Raw genomic sequence first — 17075 nt, forward strand, 5'->3', positions numbered from 1 at the left:
AAGCAAGCTAGAGATAACGAGGTTAGATCAATCAGGGAGGATGAGGCCCTGTTCTAGCAGTTGAGGTGTGAAAACCAAGGGAGGAGAAACTGGTTCTGTAGTTGGCAAGCCATTCACAGTCTTCGTTTAATCCTAAACTGATGGTGTCAAATTTGCAAATGAACTGAAGCTCAGCAGTTTCTCTTAGAAGTCTGGTCCTAAAGTTTTTTTGCTGGAGGATGGCCACCTTAAGATCTGCTATTGTGTGGCCAGGGAGGTTGAAGTGTTCTCCTACAGGTTTTTGTATATTGCCATTCCTAATATCTGATTTGTGTCCATTTATCCTTTTCCTTAGAGACTGTCCAGTTTGGCCGATGTACATAGCAGAAGGGCATTGCTGGCATATGATGGCATATATTACATTGGTGGATGTGCAGGTGAATGAACCGGTGATGGTGTGGCTGATCTGGTTAGGTCCTGTGATGGTGTTGCTGGTGTAGATATGTGGGCAGAGTTGGCATCGAGGTTTGTTGCATGGATTGGTTCCTGAGCTAGAGTTACTATGGTGCGGTGTGCAGTTACTGGTGAGAATATGCTTCAGGTTGGCAGGTTGTCTGTTGGCGAGGACTGGCCTGCCACCCAAGGCCTGTGAAAGTGTGGGATCATTGTCCAGGATGGGTTGTAGTTCCCTGATGATGCGTTGGAGGGGCTTTAGCTGGGGACTGTATGTGATGGCCAGTGGAGTCCTGTTGGTTTCTTTCTTGGGTTTGTCTTGCAGTAGGAGGCTTCTGGGTACACGTCTGGCTCTGTTGATCTGTTTCCTTATTTCCTCGTGTGGGTACTGTAGTTTTGAGAATGCTTGGTGGAGATTTTCTAGGTGTTGGTCTCTGTCTGCGGGTTTAGAGCAGATACGGTTGTACCTCAGTGCTTGGCTGTAGACAATGGATCTTGTGGTGTGTCCGGGATGGAAGCTGGAGGCATGAAGGTAGGCATAGCGGTCGGTAGGTTTTCGGTATAGGGTGGTGTTAATGTGACCATCACTTATTAGCACCGTGGTGTCTAGAAGTGGACCTCCTGTGTAGATTGGTCCAGGCTGAGGTTGATGGTGGGGTGGAAGCTGTTGAAATCGTGGTGGAATTTTTCCAGAGTCTCCTTCCCATGGGTCCAGATGATGAAGATGTCATCAATGTAGCGTAGGTAGAGAAGGGGTGTGAGTGGACGGGAGCTGAGGAAGCGTTGTTCCAGGTCGGCCATAAAAATATTGGCATATTGTGGGGCCATGCGGGTGCCCATAGCGGTGCCACTGATCTGGAGATATATATTGTCATCAAATTTGAAATAGTTGTGTGTGAGGATAAAGGCACAGAGCTCAGCAACCAGTTGTGCTGTGGCATCATCAGGGATACTGTTCCTGACAGCTTGTATTCCATCAGTGTGTGGGATGTTTGTGTAGAGAGCCTCTACATCCATGGTGGCTAGGATGGTGTTTTCTGGAAGGTCACCAATGCATTGTAGTTTCCTCAGGAAATCAGTAGTGTCACGGAGATAGCTGGGAGTGCTGGTGGCGTAGGGTCTGAGCAGAGAGTCCACATATCCAGACAGTCCTTCAGTGAGAGTTCCAATGCCCGAGATGATGGGGCGTCCAGGATTTCCGGGTCTGTGGATCTTGGGTAGTAGATAGAATAACCCTGGTCGGGGCTCTAAGGGTATGTTGATTTGTTCTGGTGTTAGTGTAGGTAGTGTCCTGAGTAGATGGTGCAGTTTCTTAGTGTATTCCTCAGTGGGATCTGAGGGAAGTAGCCTGTAAAATTTGGTATTGGAGTGTTGTCTGGCGGCCTCCTTTTGGTAGTCAGACCTGTTCATGATGACAACAGCATCATAAGAGAGAAGACTCACGAAGGAGATACTTCCCAAACTGGAGAGTTCCTCCTCTGCCGCCCTTTCCTCCTTCTGTGGGGATAAGCTGCAGCTTTTCTTGAACCCAGCATTGCATCCAGGGGGAATCAAGTAGCTCCCAAATCATTCAGTGCAAAGTGTCCACAGAGCTGAGCATGGATTCTGACTCCCACTGTGGAGCCATGGCTTCTCCAGGTGGAAGAAGAACCACTTGTGCCAGCCCAAACTGCTCCTCAGTAAGAATGGTCACAGCAAAGATAGCATCTGCTTTGATTCCAGCAAAGTACTGAGTAAGGCACACCTTTCAGAAGTGGTGTCCCAAGTCTTCATTTAGTCACTCTAATTTAAGGTTTTGCATGCCAGTAATACATTTTTAACATTTTTAGAAGGTCTCTTTCTATGTCTATAATATATAACTAAACTATTGTTGTATGTAAAGTAAATAAGGTTTTTAAAATGTTTAAGAAGCTTCATTTAAAATTAAATTAAAATGCAGAGTCCCCCCGGACCGGTGGCCAGGACCCGGGCAGTGTGAGTGCCACTGAAAATCAGCTCGCGTGCCATAGGTTGCCTACCCCTGGAGTAAGGCATGAGCAGCCAAAGTGTGGTTCATGCCCCCAGCATTCTACTTCTCTTGTCACTGTTAATGCACAGAATCTGCAGCCCCTGGTCACTACAGCTCCCAGCATGCAATACTCCATCTTGTTCCAAAGCTTTATGGATAGGGCCCTACCAAAGTCATGGTTCATTTTGGTCAATTTCAAAGTCATAGGATTTTAAAAATCTAAAATGTCATGATTTCAGCTATTTAAATCTGAAATTTCACCACGTTGTAATTGTAGGGGTCCTGACCCGAAAAGGAGTTGGGGGTGGGGTTTGCAAAGTAATTGTAGGGGGAAGGTTGTGGTACTGCTACCCTTACTTCTGCACTGTTGCTGGTGGCGGGGCTGCCCTCAAGCTGGGCGGCTGGAGAGTGGTGGCTGCTGGCTGGGAGCCCAGTTCTGAAGGCAGAGCCACCGCCAGCAGCAGCACAGAAGTAAGGATGGCAGGGTATTGTATTGCCACCCTTACTTCTGTGCTGCTGCCTGCAGAGCTGGGCCCGCAGTTAGCAGCCACCACTCTCCAGCCACCCAGCTCTGAAGGCAGCAGTGCAGAAGTAAAGGTGGCATGTTATGGTATTGCCACCCTTACTTATGTGCTGCCTTCAGAGCTGAGTGCTGCCTTCAAAGTTGGGCCCCCAGCTTTGAAGGCAGTGCAGAAGTAAGGGTGGCAATACCGCAACCCCCGTAAAATAACCTTGCGACCCCCCTGCAACTCCCTTTTGGGTCAGGACCCGCAATTTGAGAAACGCTGGTCTCCCCCATGAAATATGTATAGTATAGGGTGAAAGTACACAAAAGACCAGCTTTCACAGGGGGTGGGGGTGGAGACCAGATTTCATGGCCTGTAACGTGTTTTTCATGGTCATGAATTTGGTAGGGCTGCTATTTATGGGTCATGCCATTCCTCCTCCATGGGGGTGCCGCCTAGTAAAGCAAAGGGCAGCTGCAATCTGACACATTTTATGGAAATTAAGTGTAGTCCTTGGACTCCTGGCAAGTTATAGAGTGAACCTCAGCTGAGCAAAGTTTGGTCAGCCCTGATGTCTGAGGATGCACCTCCAAATATGACACCCCCCCACCCCCACAAAGAACTGCCATTGGATGTTGCAAAGCTGCACACGCAAACACGCACCTTTACTGGCATTATTTTCTTATTAACAGTCAGAACCAGCCTCTCTGCTACCCAAGTGCCTGGAGGAGGAGATACCCAAGTTCCCGGAGGAGGTACCCGGGGTGGTTGCTGGCAAGGGCGTAGGTTCCCTTACATTCCAGAGCAGGGAGGCAAGAGCAAGCTCTGTGCTACGGTGCTGCTTGCAATTTTAAAGCAGTCCAGCTTATGGCCTCATCTAATTTACTTGATGAGATATTGCCCCTGCCCAAATGAAGCAGATGAGCTGAGCCTGGGCTGGCTCTCCCATCCCTCACGAACAGCTTTTGGAGAGAAATGGTGCATTTTGGCAGCAAATGGCGAAGAAGCATGGCAAGCAATATCAGGGGGAGGAAGGCAGCCACTGAGGCTGACTCATAGCTCTCAGCACCACCCTCCTAGAACAACATTCAGTTGCACATGTATAAACAACTTCTTGGATTGAGCCAGCATCCCGGGTAACTTGCTTCCCCCTAAATACTGCTACCCACTCTTCCCTCATTAGCAATGGCCCTGGGGTCCCACCTAGTATGGAATAATTGCCCCATCTTTCATGCAGCACTGCCTTCATGCTCCCACTCACACTAAAGGCCCTCTCCCCCTATGCACACCCCCTACCCACTCACCCAGAGATCTAGCCCTCACTTGCCTTCCAAACATTATTGCTACCCATCCCTGCTTCCCAGAGTCAGACTCTCCCCATTGTGTCTCTAAAGAAACTGACACACCATGTCCCACTGCCTGAAGCAGCACCGCAAATGCTGCTCTCACTGCGACTGTCAGAAGCAAAAGCATATGGGATGCACTACAACGGTGGCTGAATGGCAGGTGGAAACTTCTGGGGACATCAGTGGGGCTGCAGGACAACAGAGCTGAATTGTATGAAAAGGTTTATCTTTGCTCAAAAATAGCCTGAACCAAAGCCCACTGAAGATAAGAAGACACTTCCCATTGACTGATTTAGTTGGGGATTGGTCCTGCTTTGAGCAGGGGGTTGGACTAGATGACCTCCTGAGGTCCCTCCCAACCCTGATATTCTATGACTTCCATGAGTTATGGATCAGGCATTAAGATTTGTACTGTGCTAAGGAGTCAGTGGGAGAGGTGAATGACTCCTGGCAAATGCCACTCTGGTTGCTACCCAAGGGCCGATAACTGGGTATCTGATTTCCTATGGTGTCCTACAAGGCAAACCATTCACCGCCACCATTATCACTGGAGAGAGAACATTTGTTTCTATAGAGTCATCTTTATTTCTAGAGCCCTTTGCCTGTACTGGCGTGTTATGGGTAGAGGCATAGCTCCATGTAGATCTGCAAAGTGTCTTTGGCCCAGACCCTCAAAGCTATTTAGGAGCCTAACACCCATTTATTTCAATGGGAATCAGGAGCCTAAACAACTTTAAGTATCTAGGTCTTTAAGTGTACACACATTCTGCATAGCCCAGGACAGGTGGTGGCAACACACATGAAAACAGAATATGCAAATATCTAAAGTAATGCAATGAGTCTCTTGAGACCAAATCCACAGAATAAATATTTCAAATGTTTTCATTTATTACAAAAAACCTACCATTCACCTCTACTGAAGTCCAGCTCAGTAATTTCAGTACCAACAAGCATTGCACCATGTGTATAATATTTTAAGTAAGAAATAAGAACCGTCATAATACTTCATTATACTACACTGCAGAGTCCCAGAGTTACTCCTTTATTTCAGTTAAGCCATACTACTCTACTGCACTTCATCAATGATATTGCCCATTCATTTCATATTCTATGTGTCAACATGGTGGAATCCTTCTTTGCTAAGAATACTTAGACCCATTTTTCTGTTTGCAAACTGAGCCGGAATTTTGTGAGTGGCCTCATTCTTCAGAAGTATTCTCTGAACAGTGTGAACAAACAATTTTTAGCCAGTGGGATGCTTGCAAACTGTTCATTTCAACTGGTCATGAATGATTCACTATGTACTCACGATGCATGACTAGACTCTTAAAAAGTCACATGGTTTTGTTTCTTCTCCTTGACTGGCTGGATGAGAATTTTTGAACAGAATGACAAATGAGGACTAAGAAACTTCTGTATGAATTTTTGGGTAAATAATCATTTGAGTTCATGACATATTGGGGGGTTCCATGAACATTTTTTCCACAAATGAACTGGCAGCTGTTCAGACACTTCTGAATAACAAATTATACCTCCCTCCCCAAATAACAGGGGAGAGAACCTGCTGCTTTTATTTGCCCATATGTTGGCAATAGGTCTGTGACCTGCTCTACTGACAAGTATGCAGTCGAGTGGGATGAGTATATTGTTACGGGCAGCACGTGAGCCACAAGTTGATATGATGGCAGCCAACTTATACACAGAGATATGCAATTACCCAGAATTACAACATATGCAGCCCCCTGAGGAATGATTGAGGGTAGGTGGGCAATACACATAGAAGTGGACTTTGAACTTAGGTACCATCTAACACTGTGATTCTCAACCAGGGGGATGCATGTTCCTGGAGGATGCAGAGGTCTTCCAGGGACTACATCAACTCATCTAGATATTTGCCTAATTTTACAACAGGCTACATAAAATGCACTAGTGAAGTCAGTACAAACTAAAATTTCATACAAACAATGACTTGTTTATACTGTTTTATATACTATACACTGAAATGTAAGTACAATATTTATATTCCAATTGATTTATTTTATAATGATATGGTAAAAATGAGAAGGTAAGTAATTTTTCAGTAACAGTGTACTGTGACAGGTGTGTCTTTTTATGTCTGCTTTTGTAAGCAAGTAATTTTTAAGTGTAGTGAAATTTGGGGGTACATAAGACAAATCAGACTCCTGAAAGGGGTACGGTAGTCTGGAAAGGTTGAGAACCACTGAGCTAACATACTGGATAAGTTTGGCATGTACCCATCTAGTGGCTGATCTACATAAGGATAAGTGCCTACTACTACTACTAGCCAATTGAATTACTCCTTTAGTTCAAGTAGTAGAGGCCTGTGGCTCTGACATTGAAGGCTGTGTGTTCTAGCCCCATTGATAACCCAGGCATTCAATGGAGTGCACTTGTATTGCTATAGTTATGGAGCTTCACTTTTAGACCATGTCTACGCTATCAGCTAAATCGGCACTGCTGCAATCAATGCAGCAGTGTCGATTTAGTGGGTCTGGTGATTTCTGTATTCCACCTCCCCAAGAAGCATAAGGGAAGTCGGCGGAAGAGCATCTCCCATTGACACAGCGCAGTGTAGACATTATGGTAAGTGGATCTAGCTATGTTGATTTCAGTTACATTATTCGTGTAACTGAAGTAGCATAACTTAGGGTATGTCTACACTACCAGTAGTGATCAATCTATCTTGGATCGATTTACGCAATAAACTGATCCCCAATCACTCTGCCATCGACTCCTGTACTCTAGCGCAGCAAGAGGTGGAAGTGGAGTCAACGGGGGAGCAGTGGCAGTCGACCCCGCACAATGAGGACACGAGGTAAGTTGACCTAAGATATGTCGACTTCAGCTATGCTATTCTCGTAGCTGAAGTTGTGTATCTTAGGTCGATTCCCCTCCCCATGTAGACCAGGCCTTAGATCGATTTACCGCAGTAGTGTAGACCAGCAAGTTGCATCTCTCGCACCACTGCTATAAACTACTGAACACTTGGGTGCTATTAGGATGCGTATCCTGCTCACCTGGAACTCTTGGTCTTGGAGTCTCAGAAAAACAGATCTTGTGACATTTCTTGTACTTTCAGTTCGGCTGGAAATACCACGGGAACAGCTTTTCTCCTCATACTTCAGCACCGTTGCAGCAGCAATAATAAAAGCCAATGGGAGAGAGGATAGATTTGTCCTTTTTTGAACCAAAGAAATGTTCAGGTTCAGTCTGCCTTTCAGATAGATTCACAGAGATTATTTTCTTCAATCCAGTTCACTCACCTGTCTTAAAGCTGAGCTATTGTTTTACATTATAACTGGGCTTCAGTCACATGGCATGTGCTGACACTAAAAACCTTGGGCCCTGGATCTGAAAGGCTGGTTCATTGGGCACAGAGGATGAGTGTAACATGGAAAACTGGGTCAACCTATAACCCACCCAGTGTGGTTTACTGGTGAAACAGCATTAACTGAAGAGGATGGGCCAGGGTACAATGTTCTGGTGTCACACTGACCTGAGCTAGCAAAGTCCAAGACACAAGGTCTTGGGCTAATGGTGGAGCAAGCAAAGGCAAAGGGGAGAAAATAACCTCTTTGGCATTGGATAGAAAAGAGTTTAACATCCCTGCACTGCAGAACTGGTGTGAAAGTCAAATATGAGTTTAAAAGAAAGGTTCCTCAACACAGGAGAACTGTATCCAGATCCCAAGGTGAAATAGCAGCAGCCATCCAGATCCAAGGCTGCTTTAACAAGAAGGACCATCAGCTGGGAGGGAATGTCTTGATCTGGGGACTCTGGTTAGAAGAGAGAACTTTACCACTGCCCTGGTGAGGGCAGGCAGAAGTACCCTGACATAAGGCTCCTGTACAAGAGAGAGTTTTATAAACATACATAAGTTTAGCACTGTATTGAGCTGTGATTTTCAGGGAATACTATTGGAAAAGGGTGTTTGGCGTGCCCACAACAGCCTCTCCCAGTCACTTGCAGTCTTTCCCCCTCTATGTAAGAAAGGGTTAAGCTGCTGATCCTCTAGCTAACCACCTCATCCTGTTCTGTCGGCTAAGTGGCGCCTCTGAGTTAGTAAGGGGTTTCCAAAACCCCAGAGACTTCGCCATCAGAGTGAGCCAGAAGGGGGCTCCCCCTCAAACTCTTTGTTGTTGTTGCTGCTGCTGCAGAAAACACACTTTGAAATCACAATACATATTCATCAAGTTCCTTTCACCCTAAACAGGCCTGCATGTTAGAACAGTGCATGGGGTGTGGGGGAGAAAATGAAGGGATGCAGCAGAGTCTGGAAGACCAAATGCACAGGGCCTATAGGCAATGCGCGGAGGGGAAACAGAGGAGGTCTGAGGGCAATGTGGACTAATCATGGAAATATGGGCCATAAATGCAAGTGCCAAGGTATGACCATGGTTCCCAGGTGTGTGTGTTCCCAGACACATGACTAAGTGTTCCTATGCCCATGCTGAAATGTACCTGTCTATAAGCAAAAGGGACAGCAAAGATGAAGAGGCATTTGCTTAGATCTCAAAGCACTACACATGTGGAAACTGAGGCACAGAGCTGGCCCACGTCACTCATCAAGTTACTGGCAGAGCTGGGGGAAAGAAGCCAGATCTCAAAATTTGGTGTCCTGTACATTGGACCACATAGAGGCATGAGAAAGATTTTACACACTGCCTGTCCCCTAATTGCAAGCAGATACACTAAAAACTAGGCCTTATTCCCATCCATCTCTCATGCCACTCAAAACTCCTTCTGATGCCAAGGAGAGATAAGAAGACTGACAGATTTATTTGGGCATAAGTTTTCATGGGTAAAAAAAACACTTCTTCAGATGCATGTGAAGAAGTGTTTTTTTTTTTACCCACGAAAGCTTATGCCTAAATAAATCTGTTAGTCTTTAAGGTGCCACCGGATTCCTCGTTTTTGTGGATACAGACTAACACGACTACCCCCTGATATAAGAAGATTGGTTAATCATCCTGCACACATCCCCATTCCCAGTTCCATGCTTGTCACATGTCTACATTCACAGCCTTTCCTTAGCTGCTGAAACCACTCCTGTTAACACAGTGGCAAAACCTTCATCAGAAAATAATAGGGGCATTTGAGCAATGGGGATTGGCAGGGGATAGCAGGAGTGAAAATGCATTTTTCCTGCAGCCTCACTCAGAGGGACATGAATGAGGGAGTCAAATGTTGTCTGGTAGGGTGTGTCCCCTTATTCTCCCCCCACATCTGGTTAAACTTAAAGACTGAAGCAGAAGCTGCAGGACATTTGGCCCTGACTCCCTTGTATTGGGAGTATGTTCCTGATCTCGGGACTGAGGCGGCCCCTCCAGTTGCACAGCATGGAGGCTTTTAGGCTGTTTTATCCTCTGCAATTAGGACACACACACAAAATCACCCCCTTTCCCCTTCCCCCACAACTAAATTCAGCCACTGAGTCCAGGGAATGGTTTATTTCCCAGGTTAGCACAAAGCAGGGTCTCCACATACCCCTGGAATCTGCAGAACAAAACGCACTAAGATGTTAAAGGGCCATTTGTAACCAAATCCCAACACACCAGATACTGTTGGGATTATGTCCGAAATATTTTCCCAGAATACCCTCCCCCACACCCACCCCCCGGCAAAAGGCCTCCTACAGATGTTCGGTGTCCACACCACAGATGTCGTTCTTCTTGCAAGATGAGCTGACCCATTCCTTTCCCAAACATCCCGGATGTTTTGCAAGTTGCACTAGAAGTGTTATTTTTTCTGCCCCCTTGAAAGAGACTGGGTATCTGGGTGGGGGGGAAACGGCCAACCTGTTTCCCCTCCCATGAGTGGGTTACTGTTTACATGGCTCCTGGAAGATATCAAGTGCTAAAATCATTATCCCCTTGTAAACACACTCCCTTCTGCAGCAGTTTGCACCTATTCCAAGTTTAGCCTCTGTTTTACTAAAATCTGAATCCAGTCCCTCCATAAGTCGCATTGGCCCCACAGAAGCTTGGCAGGCGCTCTGCCCCCACCAGAGGAGCCAGGCACTCGCTGGAGGTGGTTTCTATAAAGCTTGATGGGCCTGATCCAAAGCCCACAGAAGTTCCTGGGAGTCTTTCCACTGACTTCAATGGGCTCTGACTCAGGCCCGCTGCCATTTGCCCACCATCCCAATGCACTTTGCTCAGACGGACGGTGATCAGAGCTTTCCCTGCCTTTGCTGGAGTTCACCGTCAGCATCTCTGCACACTGCTGACATGGCTGCACTAGGGAGTGAGATTTGCTCCTCACTGACCAAGAGTTTTCCAGAGAGCATTTTCTTTTTGGTCTTTGCAATGTACTCTATGTCCAAGGATGACAAGTATTTCAAAGAACTGGGGAAGATGCCTCCATCACCACCACCATCTGCAGACTACTCCATGCATGCAGTTGCAGTCCAGATCCTGCCACCAGCTTTCCCCTTTTCCTTTTCCCCCCTCTTCCAATGTGGCAGCCCTGTTAGGACCAGATCCTGACCCCAAAGGCAGAACTCCCATTGACTTCAATAGGAGCAGGAGTAGGCCCTCAGGGCCCAACTTTGCAAAGTGCTGAGCTCCCTCAACTTCCACTCACTTGAACACCTCACAGGATCATGCCAACAACCCTCTGCCCGTAGCCTGCCATCTAGAGGCTGATGATCCTACAAGGAGCTGAGCACCATCTGAGGGAGAGTAGGGCATCCTGCTCACCCCCTGGCAGGATTGGGCCAAATGATGACTTCAGTGGGAGCTGAAGGCACTCAGCACCTCTGCCAGGTCAGTCCCCCAGGAATGTTCCTCCTCCACCTGACTCAATAGCAGATGACACATTCCACTGGGGAGAGAATTTCCAGTTCCCACCCCACTCGAGTTATTCCTCCAAGGCCCCGGCCCAGAGCAACCCCCACTCCTTCCCTCCCCTGCTAATGACTAGCAACAGCTACAACATTTGCTCTAACACATGGGCTTTTGAATTTTGCCAGGCATTTTAATGTTTCAGGCGATAACCTCTACCCCTTCCTCCACCACTGAGAACCTGAGAAATCTGAAACTCAGAATCCTAGTGACACAGAGTAAGAGAGAGACCCTGACAAGGCACAGTGAAGAAGGAAGAAAAACTCATGCAGATACTAGACAATTGCTCCCTTCCCAAAACATTTCAATTATTTTACCCCTTATCAGCATTTATCCCTCTCTTCTGTCCTCCATCTCCTCACCAGGTGCAGAATTTAAATAAAAACAGAGCCTGATCCTCAACCGGTGTAAAGTGGTGCAAGTCTCTTGACTTTAGTGGAGCGATACTGAGCTACACCAGCTCAGGATCGGGCCCCAAGAAACCTAGCACCATAATCTCCTTTCCCAGAACTCTGTAGTGCATAAGTAATTGTTTCTTCAGAGATAGAGTTTATTGCTAAAAATGTTTTGATCAGTCATAGTTCATATTTACACTGATATGTTTTTAAAGGAATATTCAAGTAAACATTTCCAATATTTTCTGGCATAATCTCTAGCTTTTTTTATACACAAACATTAAAAATAAATAAACTGTACACAGAAAATTTCTTTTAACATCTCTACATTACTATATGTATTCCAAAACCAACAAAACAGACTCCACTCTTTCATAACTTTGTACTTTTAAAAAAATCTCCTTTGTAATTAACCAGTAAACACTTTTAAAAAACGTAGAGAGCTTTGCAGATCAGTTGAAACATTTGAAGAAGACAAAAATACAGCAAATAGAAATTAACATCTTCAAGGGCTTCTGTGTTGGCTTTTTGTTGAATCATCTTGACTGGAAATTTCCCCCTTCCCTTTTGCAGGGAAGTACTCAGATTTTAGTGGGATGGATTTGAAATGTGGTCCTATGTCTTTAAAATAATAATAAAATAATAATAATAATAATAAAATAAAATAATAATAAACAGCTGCAATTTCCCCCTTCTTTTTAAAATCTCTATATTTACAAGGCTGGTAACTCCCTCTCTCTCTCTCTCTCTCTCTCTCTCTCTCTGTTTTGTTTTGTTAGAACGCTATATATGTATAAAAATAAACATCTGATTGTAGTGCTTAGCTTTGCCTCTGGCCTGCACTGCAGTTCCTTTCAGTTTTGCTTTGCCATTTAAAATACAATAAGCCATAAACAGTGCAAGGGATGTAATAAGGGGAGAGAAACGCACAAACAGATCCTCATGTGAGCGTGTGCCCATCTCTGTGTGTGTCCTTTCAGTCTCAGGGTCTCGGTGGGAGGGAGAGGGAGGGGAAGGGGGGGGGCGACTTGCACTGCGAGAGACAGCTAGGTACTGGGCTGGATTATGCCTCCTGGTGCACCGATCCTCTGAGATCCCCATGCAACGGGGTTGGGATCCTGCAGGGCAATGGAGACCGCCCCCTCGCTCCAGTTGGGATCCCGGTGAGTCCGTCCAGGAGCCTGGCACGCCGAGCAGGGGGCACGCCCAGCGCGGCGGAGGCGGCTCCCCAGCGCGGCTTAGCAGGAGCACTTGCACTCCGAGATCAGCGGGTACTGGACCGGGATCCAGGTGCAGTACTTCTGCCTGGACCAGCCTTGGCAGTACCAGCGCAGAAAGGTCTTGGGCACGGACTTGGCCGGCTTGCAGTACATGCCCTCGGGGAAGGAGCAGGACTTCTCGGCGAAGCAGCTGCCCTCCTTGATGTAGCGCGGCCAGAAGCGGACGCCCAGGTCCTTCCAGGTGTAGCGCACGGGGCAGTGGGTGTAGGCCCACAGCCACTGCAGGAACTTCCTCCGGGCCTTCTTGCCCAGCTTCAGGCGGGGCCCCGAGGGGCTCTCGCCCAGCTCCAGCTTCTTCAGCTCGCCGGGCAGCGGCGCCGAGCCCCGGAGCCTGGGCGGGGGCGCCGGGCTGGAGAGGTTCCCCGGCGCCGGGGCGGCCACCGACATGAACGCGGGGTCGAAGCTGCTGCCCAGCTTCTTCCTCAGCGTCCGCTCGTCCAGGTCCTGCTCCTTGGGGTCGTACTCGGGGTCCGGGTGCTCCAGGATGTCCTTGACGGGCAGGTTGTCGCTCGGGGAGGGCCGGAGGCGGAGGTAGGGCTGGCCGGAGCCGCGCTGCAGCAGCAGCCAGCCGGCCCAGAGCAGGAGACTCTGCGGCCCCTTCATGCTCCCGCCGGCGCAGACAGGCCCCGGGCGGCGGCCGGGACTCGCCCCGGGCTGCTTTCCGAGCGCTCGCTACTGCCCCGCGCTGCCCCTTGCTAAGTCCAGGGGAGTCATAAATAGGCCGAGACAAAGTCCAGCGAGGCCCGTGGCTTTAAATAGCTCCCCCGGGGCTGCCGGGACTCAGCATCGGCGGCTCCCCGCTGCCGCAGCCGGGCGAGCAGCCTTGCGCCCCTGCGAGCAGCCTCCCGAAGGGCCACGGCGCCTCTCCCCCTCCGCGGCTCGCTCCCTCCCTCCGCTCTGTCTGGCTCCACGAGATTCACAGCGGCCCCGGCTCCATCCCCATGGTGACAGCTGGACTTAGAGCCACGACAGCTTGTCTAGACGCTGGGACAGGGTTTGGCGTGAGACTGGAGCCCAAGAATAAACCCCTCTTTATAGACGGGGAGCCGGGCACAGGGTCCGGCCGGCGGCAGCGAGGGGGAGGGGAGAGTCCTGCACACGCACTAACAGCTGCAGCTCTGAGGGGGGCTCCCCACTTTTCCCTTCCCCGCCCCGCGATCGGAGCAGGGGCAGGCGCTTCCTCAGGCGGACACGCAGCGCCGGGCGAGCGGCGCGGAGCTGGCTCCCATGGCTGGGCTCAGGAAGCCGGACTTAGCTCCCGAGGCTTCTCCCCGGGCTCATCCTCCAAGCGAGTCGGTCGCCCGCCCACGACAGGTCCGCACGCGGCTCCGGGCTGTAAATCCCCCGCTGCCCAGGCCCGGGCAGGACGCAGGCTGGTGCTCCGCTCCGCTCCGCGCGCTAGGGACCCGGCGCCGTCCTCGGGGGCTCCCTGCCCGGCGAGGGCAGCGCGGGTCGCATGAAGCAGCAGCTCTCGGGAGGGGCTGTGCAGTGGGGGCCAGAGCACCCCCTGCTCTGCGAACAGCCCGTGGCGAGCCTCAGCCCTCAGCGAGCCCAGGCTCCAGCAGAGCTGCCCATTCCCCCGCCAGTCTGCGGGGTGCCTCGCTCACTTCAACGCGCGCTCCGTGCACGGGGAGGGAGCCGCGGGCAGCTCATCCACGCTGGGACCGGGGGGGGCTGCAGGCTGCGCGGGCGGTCCTGGCGGAGGAGCCCTGCCCGGACCTCGATCCTGCGGCACTGGCAGCCCGACTCCCTTTGCCCGCCTGCCTGCGGCTGCTGTGCCCTGCGGAGCGCTGGGACCCACGTGCCCGCTCCGCTCTGCGCTGCCCAGCTGCTGCCCGGCCGCCGCGCACTGCCGAGCGCCCCGCGCGAGCCCAAATTAAATATCCCCCTCGCCGGCGCGAGGTGTCAGCTGGAACTGCCCACCGCTGTCACTTTCCCCACGCTCCCTGATTGACAGCCCCCCGCCTGCGCCGGGGGGCCCGCTGGGTCCTAATGCCCAGCTCCACACGCGCACTCAACCCTTTCCCTGCTGCCGGGGCTTGCAGCAGCTCAAAGATGGACCTGTCAGGGCAATATAGGGCACCTCTGCCGGGCCTAGCTAGGTCTCTGCTGGCTGAGCTTGCATCTGGCTGCATGGCCCTCCCGGGCACATTCGATGTGCTGGAGAGCACTGAAAGGGTTAACACGAAAACAGAGGTGTCAGAGAATCCTGCAGAGGCTGCTGGGCGACCACTGGGAGCTGCTGCAGGCACTTGTTTTGAACCTGGTGCTTCTCACACACTGCTGTTTTGCAGAGAGATATGGGCCAGCCAAGCAATGGACGCTTGTGACCCCGCTCTTTTTGGAGGGCTCATCATGCATTCGACCTAGCTCTCCCTCTCTGCCAGCGGGGCCACGGGAGTATTACAAGCCAGATCCCTGACCCCTTCCAGCATCAGGACCAGAAGGGAAGCAAGCAAACATGGCATGATTTCCCACCACCACACCCCCTCTTCCACCCTGCAAATTAGAAGGCCAGCCCTGAATGAGGTCACCTTTGGACAGACAATTTAGTGGCTTATGCTGCTCTGGGGAAGTAACCACTGCATGGGATAGCGGTAAGCTCTGCTTCGGGTGGGCACATGGGACCAAAAGTCTGCTCTCAGTTTCACCGGTGTAAATCTGGAGCAAGTCCATTCACTTAAAGAGAATCAATCATTTAACAGGATCAGACTTTTATCCATAGTGTTCAGACAACTAGATGACACAAACACTGCACATTATCCCACACCCAGGGAGTGTTCCTCCAGTTTGTGCAGGCATTTAAACCATACAGAAAGTTGGTTTCTTTCCTTGCGATGTCACAGAACTTTCTTTCTGATATTCCCACACTCCCTAATTAAGGACAAATCCACTGGGTTTTGCCCAACAGGTGTCTTAAATGTACCTCTTTACAGCTCCAACTTGGGAACTAGAGATCATTGAGTTCAGTGGTTCTCAGGCTGTGGCACTTGCCACTTCAGGCAGGTGCAATGTTGAACCATCTGTCAGTCTTCAGGCAGTGATGTCTCATGTAGCGCAGACCCAGTTTCTTTCAGTGTTCCTGTGTTTCTCTGGAGTACATTCAAGCAGAACCACATCTGTGGATGACTCCAAAATTGGAGGAAGGGCAAACATACAAGCATATAGAAGCAAACTGCAGAGGAACCTGGAGATAGTAGAGCTGTGGGGGGTTGCAGATGAAGAAGGGAGATTTGGTACCAAGGATTGTAATGTCCTGCCCCAGAGGACAGGAAATAAACAGATCAGATACAACTAGGGAGATGTAACAGCCTCACCACCCATCGTTCTAGTGAGTTTGTTTTCAGATTATCTCCTAATATTGCTTTTTCAAGTAGCCGAGCATCTGCAGGGAAGGCAAGGGATTGGGATGAGAAGGCTGTTGGGAAAAGTGTCCAAGAGTAGATCTTAAGAAGTGGTCTTCTAATGAAACATCTGAGATGTATCTGAGAGCCACAGCCAGTGGGGGCCACACTGCTTCTTTCTGCACAGAACATGGATCCCATTTTTGTTTCTCTTGCTAAAAAGCAATAAACACAGGGCAGGAGAGAGTGTGCACGTGCAGTGACTTGGGTTCCCATACACATGGCCTACGCAGGGCCATTCTGCCACATAGGAGCATGTCAGATGGGAATGGCCCAGGGTTTGAAGCAGAAATTTTTTAGCAACATAAAGTTTTTGGTTGCCACTCTCAGCCTCTGTCACATGTGAAAGGGGTGCACAGAGATTCTTGAGGAGGAGAAGCTCTGAGCCAGATGGAATCTCAAATGTAATCAGCGCTAATTCTGGTCCTTCCCCTCCCCAGAACTGCAGTGCTGCTCCATGGCAGCCCATATCCCCTTCAAAACCTTTTTATCACTATGCACAAAACTAAAATGTGCTCAGTGTAGTGAGTCAGTGTCCAGTTTTGACCAGACTGTGACTGCCCCTTCTCCCCTGCACAAAATCCCAGTGCACAGTTGCTGGAACATAACCCCCAAGGAGAGTCTTACTCCACAACTGAATGTGCTGTATTTGTGGGTATCTGTGGATCTGCAACACACGAGGGCCAGACCTCGCTCAGAGCATCACTCCAGTTTAAGAGAAACACCTCTTTCCCCCGGAACCTCCTGGCTTAAAGTAAAGCTAGGTTAAGGCATTTCCTTACCCCCTTTCAATATGGAGGAGGCTAAGGATAAAAAGCTCTCATCTGAGACATGTACT

At 49.6% G+C, this 17075-nt stretch overlaps 1 protein-coding gene across 1 annotated transcript; it reads right to left on the reverse strand.

Annotated features, from left to right (window-relative positions):
- Positions 1–11635: 11635 nt before the first annotated feature.
- Positions 11636–14120, reverse strand: LOC123344357 (noggin-2-like). Its single transcript, XM_044980489.1, has one exon. The coding sequence runs from the start codon at positions 13434–13436 to the stop codon at positions 12792–12794; it is 645 nt and encodes a 214-aa protein (XP_044836424.1). The 5' UTR covers positions 13437–14120; the 3' UTR covers positions 11636–12791.
- Positions 14121–17075: the final 2955 nt, after the last annotated feature.

Source organism: Mauremys mutica, chromosome 11 (assembly GCF_020497125.1).
Source record: "Mauremys mutica isolate MM-2020 ecotype Southern chromosome 11, ASM2049712v1, whole genome shotgun sequence".
In the NCBI taxonomy this organism is placed as follows: domain Eukaryota; kingdom Metazoa; phylum Chordata; order Testudines; family Geoemydidae; genus Mauremys; species Mauremys mutica.

Bases quoted from the DNA above. Each gene is read 5' to 3' on its own strand.
- LOC123344357 (XM_044980489.1), bottom strand. From the start codon at position 13,436: ATGAAGGGGCCGCAGAGTCTCCTGCTCTGGGCCGGCTGGCTGCTGCTG.